At 40.5% G+C, this 14,906-nt stretch overlaps 1 protein-coding gene across 1 annotated transcript; it reads right to left on the bottom strand.

Moving 5' to 3' along the window:
• Window positions 1-441: 441 nt before the first annotated feature.
• Window positions 442-14,498, bottom strand: LOC139798430 (nucleolar RNA helicase 2-like). The gene is made up of 15 exons (XM_071749041.1): window positions 14,302-14,498; window positions 13,443-13,712; window positions 12,082-12,157; window positions 11,204-11,382; window positions 9,954-10,071; window positions 8,887-9,072; window positions 8,226-8,371; window positions 6,780-6,929; window positions 5,213-5,374; window positions 4,316-4,435; window positions 3,619-3,692; window positions 3,277-3,436; window positions 2,835-2,969; window positions 1,862-1,906; window positions 442-1,013 (listed from the first exon to the last, which is right to left on the bottom strand). The coding sequence occupies exons 1-15, from the start codon at window positions 14,404-14,406 to the stop codon at window positions 783-785; spliced, it is 2,157 nt and encodes a 718-aa protein (XP_071605142.1). The 5' UTR covers window positions 14,407-14,498; the 3' UTR covers window positions 442-782.
• Window positions 14,499-14,906: the final 408 nt, after the last annotated feature.

Below are 14,906 nucleotides of genomic sequence, written 5' to 3' on the forward strand. Positions count from 1 at the left end.
GGATTGACACTGTCTGGAAGACTGGGTAAAAACTGCCAGGAAGAGTGGAGAAAAGGAGGCTAAAGGGAGCCCGGGTTGCACTCTGCAATTCCCTGAAAAGTCAATCTCTTCTCCCAGTAGCAAACAACAGAAGAGGAAACAGTCTCAAGTTTTGTCAGCCCAGGTTTAGATTGGATATTAAGAACAATTTTTTCACCAGAAGAGCTGCCGGGCACCAGAATGGACTTGCCCAGGGCAGTGGTGGAGTCAGCATCCATGGAAGGATTTAAAAGCTGCATAGAGGTGGTGCTGAGGCACATGGTTTAGCAGTGAATGTGGCAGTGCGGGGTCAACAGTTGGAAAAGCCATTAAGATGATCAAGTCCAACAAAAAACATTCTATGATTCCTCAACAAACATACTTTTAAAACCATCTAGCAGAATATGAACTTGTAAAATAATATTTTATTTTTTGGAAAATGTACAGGTTTGACCAGCAGTTAAGATCTATCTATTATACAGTGAGCCAGGCTAGTTTTGATTGCAACAGACATATCCTGGAATAAAGATTTAGGTCTTATAGTTGAAATGGTGATACAAGAAAGAAAGGAAATAGTAAGTTTTATTTTTCTTGATTTTTTTTAAATGAAAAGCATCTTTTTTATGACCAAAGTAGTACTGAGAAAAAAAATTAAATCTGAATGACAGATTTGTTTCAAAGTGGTACAAACACAGGAACAGCCTATTTTAATGTCATATAAAATACTGCAGTCCTCTTTTTTTCCCACTTCTGGATTGCTGGAATTAACGATCAAATGCTCTGTCAAAGCTTCGCTTCTGTCCTCTCCCTCTGAATCTGTTTCTACCAGAGTTACCACGCCGCCCATTCCTGAAGCTTGAGAAGCTTCGGCCATTTCCTCCGCCTCCGCCTCCTCCTCCTCCTCCTCCTCCTCCTCCTCCTCTCTGAGATTCTACTAATTCAGGTAGTTCAGTTGCCACACACAAACGCCATTGTTTTGAATCTTCCCATCTTGCCTGTTCAAATAAAATCCAACAAATTAAATTCTGGGAGTCAAAATACAAGTTATTTCATAACTCCTATATTTGCTCAACTACGAAAAGGCAAAATCCTAAGCTAACAAAGGGGATTCAAGTTTCTAGCTGAAGTGTTTAATACTGGTTTCAAAATTTTAAACATAAGAGCTACAAATGTCTGAATACAACTCAGATACTATAGAACAGGATGGAAACCCACCTTAAAGCTTTACAGAGCAGCCTCATCAGGCAACTCTTTCCCCACCTTTCCTTCATTAGGAATACCACTGTAATTAGTACTGTTCACAAATCCACACCCACCTCTCCATTTCCCCCTAGTCTAGAAATAAACACTGTTTCAAGATTTATCCTAAATCATCACTTAGGATGAATGCCAGGGCATAAGGATATGGAGATGAAACAACTGAAATACCTGGAGACTGGGAATCGAGGGAATTTGGCATGAGAATACTAATTCTGCCATGCAAAAACCTGGAATTCACTTCTCTGGGGAGAGAACTCTGTGTGAGAAGAGTGGGGGTCATAGAAGAGAACAAAAGAGGATCTTACAATGTAATGGAGTTCGTTGCCTACAAAGATTGATCCAGCAGCAGTAAAAAGCAGTGGATTGTTCCCACCACTCCTCTCAGAACTCAAGTCTCAAGCTAGATTTTTGGAGACAAGGGGAATACTTTAGGACAGGTATTCTTGTTCTGCTCTTCAGTTCCTTCAAAGCCACTACTTTTGCTATTAGGAAATGCAGGATGCAGGCTACACATTTGCTGCCTAACCCAGTCCAGTCAGCTTCATCTACAGTCTGCTGTAACCATAAATTTCAATGAACTTACCTCTATTTCCTTTTGGGCTGCTGCAGGAATATCAAAGCACACACCCTAAAATAAGACAATAACTTCAATGGAGACAAGTCTAGCTTTTTAATTGACAGCAACTGTACAGAGCCTACCAATCTATGAATTAGAACACATGGTTTTACAAGAGTTTTTTTCTAATAGAGACATATGATACTTTGAAATCTTCAAATGCTGAGAGAGTTGCATTAATATTTCTCAAAACAGTAATACCTGCACTTCCTTAATGCTTTCCTCACATACATATACATTTTTCTTTCCTCTACAGAGCCAGTAGTTTCAATTCACATTTTCTTGCGCTTTAACAATAAGCTTATAAACATTTCCATCCTAAACTGTGGTCTGTTGGCTTCCATATTATTTCATAAATTCTTTTAAATCAGAAATCTTAAACTATACTAAGAAAAGTATATACCATATAAACTGAGTATTTAGGTTCAGTCTGAAAATCTGAAGTTAACCTACCTGAACCATTAAGTACAATACAAAAGCTGCTTGTTAAAATGCTATTCTTTGTCTGAATGAGTGATCTAGATATTGAGAACTACAAATCTGATGTAGGGAAAACCATTCATAGATCGTGTTCTGCACATCTAATGCAGAACAATATTGTGAGCTGAGACAGAGGCAAGCACAGTAAAACAAATCTTAACAATCAGCATCAAATAACCATGCACAAAGGACTCATTAACAGCAAAAATATTTCACTGACACAAAGTGTCCTCACAAGTCAAATTTAAAGCCAAGAAACTTTGTGAACTCCATGTAAAATTCAGAGCAAGACATGCAGTTTAAATTTTTACCCAAAGACCCAATGTAGATGAGAATATAGTGTAAGAAAAAAACCAAACAAACAAACAGGGGAAAAAAGAGCATCCACCACCCCCTGACTATTGCTGAGAAAAAGCTACAAATAGAAGAGTTCTGAAGGAAAGGCAAAAAAAAAGCTTACCATTTTTCCCTTGAGGAAACACATTCTGTTCACCTTCCTATCAACATCATCACCCAACAGCTCTCGCAGTCTTCGCCAAGCGTAGCTCATGTTGTTTATTTCTTCAGAGCAGTGCAGGATCATTGTAACAAATCCCTAAAGAGCAAAAAATTGGGCATGCTCCATTCAACCACAGCAATAAGCTTCAGCACTTCTTCTATCAGATATGAGAAATCTGCTAATTGACAGCTTATAGACTAAGTCTTCAAGTGAATACTGTTATGGGAAAGCAAGCATTTTGTAGCCACTATGTTCTTCCTTTTAACTGAATCAGTAGTCCCTAGAAGCTTAAGTATAATTCCCATAAACAAAATCATAAGGAGACAAATTTTGTGTATAAACAATGCAGAAGTGTGTTGCTTTTTTCCAGATTCAAGACAAGTGTTAAGCCATATACCCTTACCGCATCTGAGTTCAGCAAGGAGCGCTGCTCAATGGAGGTTGCACCTGAAATATGGGCAAGAGCTGCAGCCAGAGCATTAACTGGTCCCTTTTCTTGTATTAGGAACTTAGCAGATTCTTTGAAATACTCAATAGCAGTTTGAGGAACAGAATCCAGACACCTATATAATTAAAACAAAAAAGAAAATAAATTTATACGCAAGTATTTTCTAGGCTCCAGAATAGAAATAGAAAAGTCCAAGACATCAGTAGTGATCAGTTCGAAGAGCTCAGCGAGACAGCGGTGGGCAATCCAAAGAGCCCTTCTGAACTAGGAAGAGAGGGTTTGTGTCACCAAACACACCTGATGGCATCTTTGCTGGAAGCCTTTATTATATCTGTTGCAGTAGGAACACCAACACGCTTGAATGTAATGCCCTGAAATTTCAAAAGCAAAATATAGATGAAAGTTGCAGACCATAAATAATTCAGCTGTAAAGAAACAGTACTGGAGTCTAATGAAACAAGCATTTAAATCTATCATTCTTCTTTTCACTTTAAGTCCCAACTTTTGCTAGTGAAAACTATTAAGGTAAAGCTTACAGAGAAAAGGGTAACACTTACTCAGATTTAAGTGCAAGTTTTATGTATCAAGACTAAACCATGTCATTACAACTGCATTTCTTAACTGGTGAGAAAACCACCATAAGGGACAGAACACAAAGTGCAAAAATGGAGGTAGTTCTCAGTAAAGCTATACATACACAAATTACTGATCAGAGGATAAGCCAGGATGATCACTAAAAATCCTGCTAGCTTTTTTATTTCCACAGGTACAATCTTACTGGCATTTGCTGAAAACGCAAGTGTATGAGAATCTGCAGCACACTCTCAGTTCTACAGTACTTGTGAGTGTACCTGAACTCCACAAGGTAACTGAACCTCAACTGGTTGCTTTATAAACTATATTCTGTAATCATCTACTGAACAAAACATGGAGATTTTGCATGCTACTCTTAACACGTTACACTTGAGTGCTTGTGATCAGAAGAAAACTATACCGCTTTTTGTTCCACATATCTCAACTGGTGCTCTTCTTTTCGCTGATAAAAACAGATGCAGATCCCAGTCCGGCCGGCCCGACCTGTGCGTCCAGAACGGTGGATATAGGACTCCACATCCTTCAAAACGAATAGCCTTATCAATTTTGTAATCTATTGTAATTTAATCAACTCATTGCATTCACATAACAGAAGAAGCTATTAGAGTTAATCCTGAATAATACACATTAACTGCATACGAGAATTAAATTTAGAAACGTTGTTTCACTTAAGTAACTTCTTTAACTCTCTAAAATCGTGGTTTGAAAGCCAGAACCATAACCATGGGTCAACTAAGTCTTGTTTTTGGCATCTCCCGTGGAGAATATGAGAGAACATCAAGGGTGAAGATGTCTGTAACAAACCCATTCACCCTCCTGCATATCAACTTAAGCATGGTCACTGAGATAATAATAGCAAATTCACTGAAAAATTATCTTGTTTCTTTTAAACACCATTAACTCTGCCAGAATTCTCAGTATTTGGGCCTTCTCCTCATACATGCACCTACTTAGTGAATCACTCTCAGAAGGCAAAGAGCTTTTCTTCACTTCCTGCTGTTACCAGACTTGCACTTATACTTGCATACTTCCAGACTTGCACCATACAGGGGCTTGAAGGAAGAGGCTTTCAACAGACTTAGAAGAAGGCATTTTAAGGAGACCATCTGTAAACACACTAGGCACTGCTGCTCTTTGAAAAAGTCCTCCAAGAAACTACTTTTATATATCAGGACATTTCTTATCCTGAAGTGGAATGATATGCTCCGAGTGGCGAATACCATCACCTGGATAGCATTTACTACTTGAAAACACAACTACAGATTATTACAAAACTCCCAACATAATCATCTCCTACCTTTGGTGGTGAGCTCTGTACAACCAGGTCTACTTCAGGGATATCTAAACCACGTGCAGCTACATTGGTGGCAACCAGAACTTTAAAAGAACCATTTCTAAAACCTTTCAGAGTGATCTCTCTTTGCTTCTGAGGGATGTCACCATGCAATGACTGGCAGTCCTGAAAAACAGGATTATTATAAGACTGTACCATAATCCCAAACAGTGCTCCACTTTATGGTCAGTACAGTATCTTGGTATTTCATAGATATCATATGACAAGATACAGAAACCTGAATTACCCGAGTTTACTTTTTAGGTGTCTTATGATGTTTGCTTCTACTCATGTACCTCAAAGACCTTTAACAAAGGTAGGGAAACAGAATCACAACATGTGTCTTATCTCCATTTCTAGTTACTATGACCTATTAAAACAATTATGCCCTAAACTTGCCATATATAAATATAAAAAATGGGTTTTCCTCCACATTACACCACTTGCCTGTAGATGGCTACCCTTTTTTCCACAAGTGAAGAGAATGACTTGGAAAAATACTAACACAATGCTAGGGTCAACACAGACTTAAAAATTCTTTTTTAGACAGTTTTGGATTAATATCAGTTGGTAAGATACATATTTGCTAGTTGGTATTAACATGCTAAAAAAGAAATATCTAGAGAGATATCGTTCTCTTGCCTGCCAAGATCAGAGTTCTGCATTGCCTACACAAGACTTAGTATCACTAAGATCCCCACTAACACAGGATAAGGCTCCACAGTGGAGAAACACTCCTGAACACAGCTGTGGCAGATTAAAAAGCTTCTCCTTTCCCTAGGAATATGGTTCTACACTGCTTTCCTGACACAACCCACCTCCTCAGTGAAAACCCTTAAGAGAAAAAGTTGCTGTGACACTACCACCAAAACAATATCGTTGAGTGTCAGCGTCACTACACATCACAAACACTGCACAACTACATCAATAAGTTATTTTCCCTCAGTGCCAGAGTTCACTGTAACAAAAAGCTCATGAATACACCAAAGCTCATTCATAAGAGATGGCAGACTGAATTCCTCCTGCTTATGGATCTTCAAGCTCTTCATAAGAGCTAAATAAACATCTTAATGACATAACAGATATGGCCTCTGGTACATGACAGCTCTAAACCCTGATAGCTCCCCCCTCAACAGCAGTAATTAATGTCCGCATCACAGTCCAGTAACTGATACTCCATTACTATAACCTGTTGCCCTAGCTGTTCTCTAAATCCACAATTTTTTAATCCAAGACAGTCCTGCCTGCAAAAAAAAAATCACAACTGCTTCATTTAACGTCAATGAGAATTCTTTCTTACGGAAAAGATCCCAGTTAGGGCAGCCCAGTCGTGAAGACCATAAAAAAGTGCTGTAAAGTTGCAACCAGTCTGGGTTTTTTTAAAGGTACTTCTTGGCAGTTTTAAAACTACCTGACCACCAGCAAAAATCTGCATTGTCCACTTTTACAGCCTCTTTTTAAGTAGGCCTGGTATCAACATAGGGTTGACATATCTGACAAGTTCTGTTACTTAATACAGGTGGTAAGATACCTGTTTGATTGAAGCATTCAGAGCCAGTTCATTTGCCTCCTTTTTGGTCTCACAGAAGATGATGGTCCTCCCGTGGCTGCCACTGTAGACCTGAATGACATCTCCAATGACTGCAGCTCTCTGAGACCAGTGGCACTCTATTGCCAGATGCTACAGAAAAAAAAAAAGCAGTGTATAGCTTATGTAAAAGATTCACAGAATCACAGAAAGTTAGGGGTTTGAAGAGACCACAAAAGACCAAGTCCAAACCCCTGCCAGAGCAGGGTCACCTACAGGAGGACACATCCAGGTGGGTTTTGAATGTCTCCAGAGAAGGAGACTCCACAAATTCCCTGGGCAACCTGTTCCAGTTCCCTGTCAGTGAAAAAATATTTCCTCGTATTTGTATGGAACCTCCTAAGCTCAAGTTTATATCCATTGCCTCTGATCATTGAGATCCTATCACTGAGATAGGATCATAATTGAGAAGAGCCTGGCACCATCCTCCTGGCTCTCTCTCCTTACAAATTTATCAACATTAATGATTCTTTTAAAATACATTTGAAACTGCAAAATCCATAAATAATGAAGAGTTATACAGTTTCCAAATAGGCAAAATATGGAAACTCATATTCCTGGAACGTGCAAAATCTGAAATGTTCTTATGTCCACCGTGATTAACCTAACATTGACTAAAATAATTCCAATAAGAGGAATGAAGAGATGACAATCTAATCAATTTTTAAAGCAAGGAAAAAAACCTTTAGATGTTATACCATTTCTCTGGAGGACAGTCAGGGGTGCAAGACTTCATCACAGTTTTATCAACTGAAGTTTTATGTCAGCTAAAGTGGAACAATTAGTATGTTAAAAGCTTTTTTTCAAGCATAAGATTAACATTCTTTCAATCCCACTGATACAATCACGATGTGTCAAATTGATCTGTCAAAGTAATGGCTAAGCAGTGCTAAAACCAAAGCCATGGTTTATTTTGTCAAGTAAGGATGATCAGCTCAGGCTTCCAGCATCTATGTATTGTGTTCCTTACCATGGTATTTGCTGCATAGCAAGCAAAGGCCTAGGTGAGGCCTGATACCAACAGAAGCTTGAAAAAACCTGCAGAATTTTACTGTGATGTGATTTCAAATAGCCAGGTTGATGTCCATGTATGACTTACACCTCCAACCTGGATAAATTGAAATACTGTATTGCTCTGAAAACCAACTGAGAAGTGAATTGTCACTCTACCCAAGGCGCCTACAAAATTCCTGGATGCTGCCAGAAGAGCCACAGATCCTAAACCTAGAAACAGTTTGAGTACCTGAAACATACTTTATGCTGAAATACAATTCTCAAAACAACTTTCAGCATCACCCTGGTAATGCACCTTGGGATGGGATGACTATTTATAGTATAAAGTAAAAGGAAAGAGGCCTGAAAACATTCCACATTACACAAATTACTCACTTCTACTGTTGTAGCAGCCTTTTGAGTTCTTTTCCCAATAAGGTCAATTTGCTCATATTTAGACTTCATGTATTTCTTAGCCACATCATACACCCAATGTGGGCAAGTTGCAGAAAACAGTAGTGTCTGGGGGTTGTCTTCAGAATCTTAAACACAGAACAATGTTTCACGAGGTTTATGTTTCACCTTACAGACATATGCAAGTTGATTATACAAGTTATTAGAAACATTAGAAAGTATATAAAACAGAGGGCAATTCTGCTTTTGAAATGTATGCATTACCAACATCTAGAGTAAAAAATACTCCAGAAAGTCTAAATATTTTCAAGATAAGGAAAAACATTACTATGACCAAAAATCCAGTTATTTTCATGTGGTGATAAGGGTGAAAATTTTCTAATTCCTTTTAACTGGAAGAGAGCAAGTACAACTTATGGATAGGTGTCAAAGTTATGTTCAGATCCCTAGATTTTAAGTTTTGCAAAGGTCCTGCAGGTGATTCCCATTTTCCCAACACCTCCTTGTCTGCTGCGTTCACAGTACATTTAGTGTTGAGTCATTTCCAAGCAAACCCACCTTGCAACTTTCAGAAAATCATACCTGAATTGTAGCAGACTGAATTATTATTAACATTTCCCATTTGCTTAAATATTGAGATTACCCTTCTTGTATGCAACTCGCAAAATGTCTTCCACTTGCTCAGCGAATCCCATATCCAACATCTGGTCAACTTCATCAAGTACAACGTGCTTCACTTTGGTAAGGTCCAGTTTGCCATTCTGAAGATGGTCTTTGATTCGACCAGGTGTCCCAACCAAAATGTCAATGCCACTTCTCATGAGATCAACTGATAAACAGGAAAGAGCAGAAGAGGAGTTAGCTGTGAACTACACAACAGGCTCTTCATTAGAAACATCATGGCGAAGTAATAATGAAACAGCTCCTTAAACCATTCACAAGTACTTTCCTTACAAATGTGAGAACAAATTGATTAACAGGAGGAGAAAACGAGGGAAAAAAGAAAATTGGTAAGGTAGAATTTCTCCTGCTCTTCCGGAAGGAAGAAAAAAATCCCTCTCCCTTCCCTCTCCTTATAATTTAAATAAAAGCAGCTCTTTGTCTGCCACTTTAAAATACATTGGAAATAATTAGCTCTCCCCACATTGTCTGCCTTGATTGGAATTGTTAAATGGCATTTATTTGACAAATTACTGGAATCACCTCCTTCCTGAAGTTCTGTAGGAAAAAAAAATTAATCCCTCTTATATCAAGATATATCACAATGAAAGATCTTATTCCTGTTCTCATTTGCTTCACTTACAATCACCAAGATGGTAAATTATTCTGTCATGATAAAGACATTCTTCTTCACTTTACAAATGCTCTACATATGCTGTGTTACACAAAAAACCCACAAACACTCACAGCTCTAAGAGGAATCATTTTTTTAAAAGAAAATATAAATGTTTACAAGAACCTAAACCCAAATATTCTCTGTTCACATAGCATAATCTGGTTCATTTTGTTCAGGTTTAAATACACCAGGACACAAACACTAAGAATATAAATGAGAGCTGTGGTTATTTCTCACCATAAGATATATTCTGAGCTGCTGAATTCCCCATGAAAAACTTCTGGCTCTTGAGTTAAAAGGGTTCAGAAGAACCCAACTGCATTTCTTAAGTAAGTCAGTCAACCGACTTTTCAATTATTAGTGGTGTCACTTACTTTGTCCATTATATGGAGTTCCTCCATAAAAACAAGCTACTGTCAGCTTTCTTGTGATGTCCTTGAAATCTTTGGCAACCTGGTTTGCCAGCTCCCTCGTTGGACAAAGAACAAGCACCTAGAAAACACAGACAGATGTTCTCTCAACACGACTTCTGCCAAAAAAAGACGCTGGACTTCTACTCATTAGTTTAGGTGATCATCTACATAACTTAAAAAAAAAAATCTTGGGTTTTAATTGTTATCAAAGCAAATATTCAGGAAACACACTGCTTAAGGCTCTCATAACATTGTTTATCTTTTTCAGCATGTATTCCTTCAGGACAGGCTAACTTCTTTTTAAATGAGACAGGAAGTACTTAATTTAACTCTACCTCTTGAATAGATCAGCTACAGATTTTCTTCTACATGCTCATGTGCTGTTTGAGTACAAGACTGCAGTATTTGGATAGTAAAAGCTAATAGTGATACTTTACAGTTCTGGGAGAAGGTGTAAGAGCCATTAACTATCTTGCAGCTTCCCTGTGACTCATGAAAAGTTACAGCTTAACTTAAACTCCTAGTACTGGTGTTGGGAGTTAGTTTCGGGTGATCTGTAAGATGGATGACAAGATGAAATGAAATGGCAGAAAAAATTTCCACTAGTATTGGGGATGCAATAAGCTTTGATCTATTTAGTTTTGGAGGTCATTGCATGAATTTGGTGAAAAAACATAGATGGTATTCCTCAGCAGAATGTAGCAGCTCATAATGAATCTGCACCCACTGAAGCAGAAGCTTGAATAGCTGGTAGTGGTCTCAGTGAAAACTAAGTCTCTTTTTAAAACATCCCACTATTTACTTGTTTAAACAAGCATGTTAAACAGACAGCTTTTATAAATCTGAAAAAGTCACTCATCTGTTACTAACTTGGGAGAAAAACAAGCATCCAATAACCACTGGACCTGAACAGGTTAAGATGACTGAACAAAATTTAAGAGGAACACATCGGACACCTGTAGTTTCAGTCTTCCTGTAAGCAGGAAAAGTAATGGACAGGTGGACAGAGCTATTGTGCTCTTTATTCTTGATAAGAGGGTATGAGGCTGCACAGGATGCAGGCAAAGCCCTAGAGACATATCTTTCAAATAATCTTTAATATGGTTTAGTTTGTCCCTGCACAAAACTGAAGAACTTTCCCAGCAGGTTAAAACTCTTTATCATTCAGACTAAGACAAAACAAACCCATCATTCTAACCAAGCATGGTTACCTTTGGTGAACGGCCTCTTTTTCGTTCCTGTGAGTCTCCCTGAAGCTTTTCAATCAAGGGAATGGCAAAAGAGAATGTTTTCCCTGTTCCAGTTCGTGCTTGAGCAATTACATCTTTGCCAGAATATACTGGATCAAAGGTCTTCACTTGCACAGGAAACAGGTAGGTCACTCCACGAGCTGTGACAATATCAACAGATTTCCTTAATATGATCATTTTACCAGTGTTCTTTCATATTCTTCAGAGGAAGTTATCACAAGCAGGACTTCCATCAACTCTGAAGTAAATCAGGACTACATCATCACCTCCACCGATTTAATTCGGCACAGAGAACACCTGCAAAAAGAGCCCTGGGACTTTCCATTTTATTCTCCCATCTCACACCACAGGACACAGTGCCAACAGGGGCAGATGAAGTTACTTTACTTTAACGAAGTTACTTAGCCTTTAATGATAGCCTTTGTGTAAGGATACCCCCCACCTATCCATGCAAATCTTTTCCTTTCAGAAAAAATACATTAAAAAACATTTCTATTCTCTTAATGTCATGCACAATCTATTGTCACAGATAATAAATATAACTTTTCCCTTTACTCATACTGGAATAACTTAACTGAAAAATTCTCACACTGATTCAATTTATTTTTTGAGCTTGTCATTTAAACTATTGTAAGGGCTGAACTGAGCAATACTGCAAACAGAAAAGTCTGTGTTCAAGTATGTATTTAGAGCATGCAATCAACAAGCCTTCTGTGCAGCATCTGTGCTTGCATATGCACAAGTAGAACATATCTTCAGGCTCATTGATTGGATATATTTAACATAAAAACACATGACAGAGCTAATTTTCTGTCGTCACATCATGCCAAGAAATTTACCTTGGAGAAGTTGAACAGTTCCTTTGGAAATAGGAAAATTGGAGAAAGCTCCCTCTTTCTGTTCTTCAGTCATCTCCTGTTAGGTAAACAATCAGATAACACTCCACATGAATATCATATGACCATCAGAAAATTCAAGGTAATAGCACAGGCACTGGTGTCAAACCCAAGGGTCAAATTTTCAGTGACAGTATCTCAGCTGCAGCTAAAGAGACTTCTTTGTTTTACTTACTATCATATCTCAAAGTTAGACAAAAGTGATCTGTAATTTAAATTAAGACTATTTCATACCTAGTATCATAGCCCTGTAAATACAGAACACTCCAATTGTCTCTAAAAACCTGTAATTAAATTTTAACATTCTCTTTTAAGTAACTATGAACGTCCTGGCAGATTATGTTGTAATAACCAAGAGTGAGACCTGACATCTTGCCTATTTCCTACTTCTCAATGAATACAGCACAGTGATTGACAGATACAGAAATCAGTCCCCTAAAGAAAACAATACCAGGCAGAGCATCAAGTGCACTCCCTTTGCTACCACAAATTTTATTGCTACCACATACATTTTATCAGCAATTATTCAAATGCTACGCGTGAAGAAAGAAGAACCCTGGAAACCATGGAGCCCTGGATGCATTGAGAATCAGTAGCTGGAACATGAAACAAAACCAAGCACCAGCAGAAGGTACAAGTATAAGACTTCTCAAAAGAAATCCTAGGTACAAGATAGGATTTTTTTTTTTTAAAGTAGTTCATGTCAGGTAATTTCAAAGGAGCATAAATCAAACAGAAATAGTCAGGCAAGATAAAAACATTTCTACAGAAAGGCTTCAGAAGACTTACAAAACTGTTATGTGATATTTTATCACATTAAGGAACATCTCATCACATTAACATCCACTGTTTAATAAGATGAAACATAAAATCATGTCACTACCTAACTTCTTGCTTTCCATTTATTAAAACCTAGTAATTTTTATGTCACTATAGAGCAGTCATAATACCAAAAAGAAGTCAATTAAACTGTATTTGTGGCAACTGTAATCATATCTAATGATGATGAACCATCTCACTGCAGCTTGTCTGTCTGCAAACAGCTACCACAGTTCCTGGCTTTGTAAGTGAGAAAACCATGGTGATCTAGAACTTCAGGACTTCCATCAAGTTCCAAAGTTTTTGCAAATAATCAGCCAAAGGACAGCTCAAAGAGCTTTAAACCCTGAAAATTTACAGCAGTCTTTCCAGTGAGTAGGATTAAAAGAAAAAAAGAATGATAATCTGCTCTAAGTTTAACCTTGGTTTAACACAGGAGCTGAAAGCCAAACACATCACTGTAAGTAAATCAGTCATTAATTTACCTGCTCTTGCTCACTGTCCTCGCCGCCGCCACTGGATGTTTCACTAGAATTATGGTGATGCTTTTTGTGGGTGGATTTAGTTTTTAAGGACGATAATCTCGTGTTCTCCGGGCTTTCCTCTCTCGTATAACCGTTCTGTTTAACTCCACTCTTTGTTTTCTTGGGTTTCGGGGAATCAACCTCATCCTCCGATTGCTCACTTTCATCCACTGGAGTCTTTCTCCTCCGGGGTTTCTCGTGGCGTTTGGATTTCTTCTCCTTTTTCTCCTTCTGTTAAGGCACGGAGAAACACAGCGGCGAATGAAAACACACGCATGAGCGACACGACAGGGAAAGGACGTGGCAGAACAGTTAAAACTAAAAGTTTATGTTGTAATTGTTGACGACAGGGCCCGTGTAGAGCCACAGACCCGACCCCTCCCGCCGTGGCGCAGGTGCCGCCAGGAGGCATTTTCCCGGCCACGAGACACCCGGCCCCTCCTTTCCCGGATTCTTCCCTCCGAAAGATCCCCCCGGACGAGGACGCTCCCACGGCCGCTCTAACAGGGCCACCCCCGCTTCCCCACGGCGGGACCCTTCCGAAGAGAGGCGGGGCCCGCGGCCCATCCCGCAGGCCGTACAGCCCGCCCGCCCGGAAGGGCCCAATGCCGCCGCGCACGTGGCCGGCCGGCCGGTCCGGCGTGCCCCGTGGCCGCGCCACTCAGACCCGCCCCGGCCCCGCCACCGAAAGGGGCGCGACCCCAAGTACAACCCGCCAGCCACACACCCCGGCGTGCGGGCGAGGCGTCGCGGCGCGATGCGGCCAGGCCGCACCCGGCCGTGGAAGGCCCTGGAGCGCCCCGGAGCCCTTCCCCGGTACCTTGCGCCGCCGGCGGGTGGTCTCTATGGCTGCCTCGGTCTCCATAGGGCAGTCGGAATCCGACTCGGCCCCACTGCTAGCGCTGAACCGGGTGGCTTCAGGCATTTTCGCTGCCGGTCACCACGCCGCGCCGCTACCGCCGCCGCTGTGTGACAGAAACAGACCCCGCCCTCCGGCCCGGCAACGCGGGGCGGGGACGCGCCCGGCAACCCCCGCCATGCGGCCAATCGGCTGCCGGACAGACTACAAGTCCCAGCATGCCCCGGGGCCCCCTCCCAGACTACAAGACCCAGCCTATCACGCGCCCACGAGGCGGTGGAGCTCGTGGCGGGCCTCGAGCCTTCGCTGTGAGGCGTCCGCCATGACCGGCGCTGCCCAGGGCAGGGGACAGGGGAGGCGTCCGGGAAGCGGCGAATTGCTCCTCACCCGCCGGCTTTCTCCTGGGGTTTGGTTATGCCGTACCCATGCTGCATGTGTAAGCTCCTGAGAGGGGTTCTTAAGGAAGCAGAAAAGCTACTTGGCAGGCAGCTGCAGCCTGGGTCCCTGAGGGAGGAAAGGTTCCGGAGACCCCTGAGGGGGAATCGCGGTCCCGTGTGAATAAAACC

The sequence above is a fragment of the Heliangelus exortis genome, chromosome 7 (assembly GCF_036169615.1).
Source record: "Heliangelus exortis chromosome 7, bHelExo1.hap1, whole genome shotgun sequence".
In the NCBI taxonomy this organism is placed as follows: Eukaryota; Metazoa; Chordata; class Aves; order Apodiformes; family Trochilidae; genus Heliangelus; species Heliangelus exortis.

What these genes read in the sequence shown, in the direction of transcription:
- LOC139798430 (XM_071749041.1), bottom strand. Translation starts at nt 14,406, where the DNA reads ATGCCTGAAGCCACCCGGTTCAGCGCTAGCAGTGGGGCCGAGTCGGAT. An exon ending in TCCAGCAAAGATGCCATCAG is followed by an intron (nt 3,437 to 3,618) that starts GTGTGTTTGGTG and finishes TTAATTATATAG; the next exon opens with GTGTCTGGATTCTGTTCCTC. An exon ending in CAGCCCAAAAGGAAATAGAG is followed by an intron (nt 1,014 to 1,861) that starts GTAAGTTCATTG and finishes TTATTTGAACAG; the next exon opens with GCAAGATGGGAAGATTCAAA.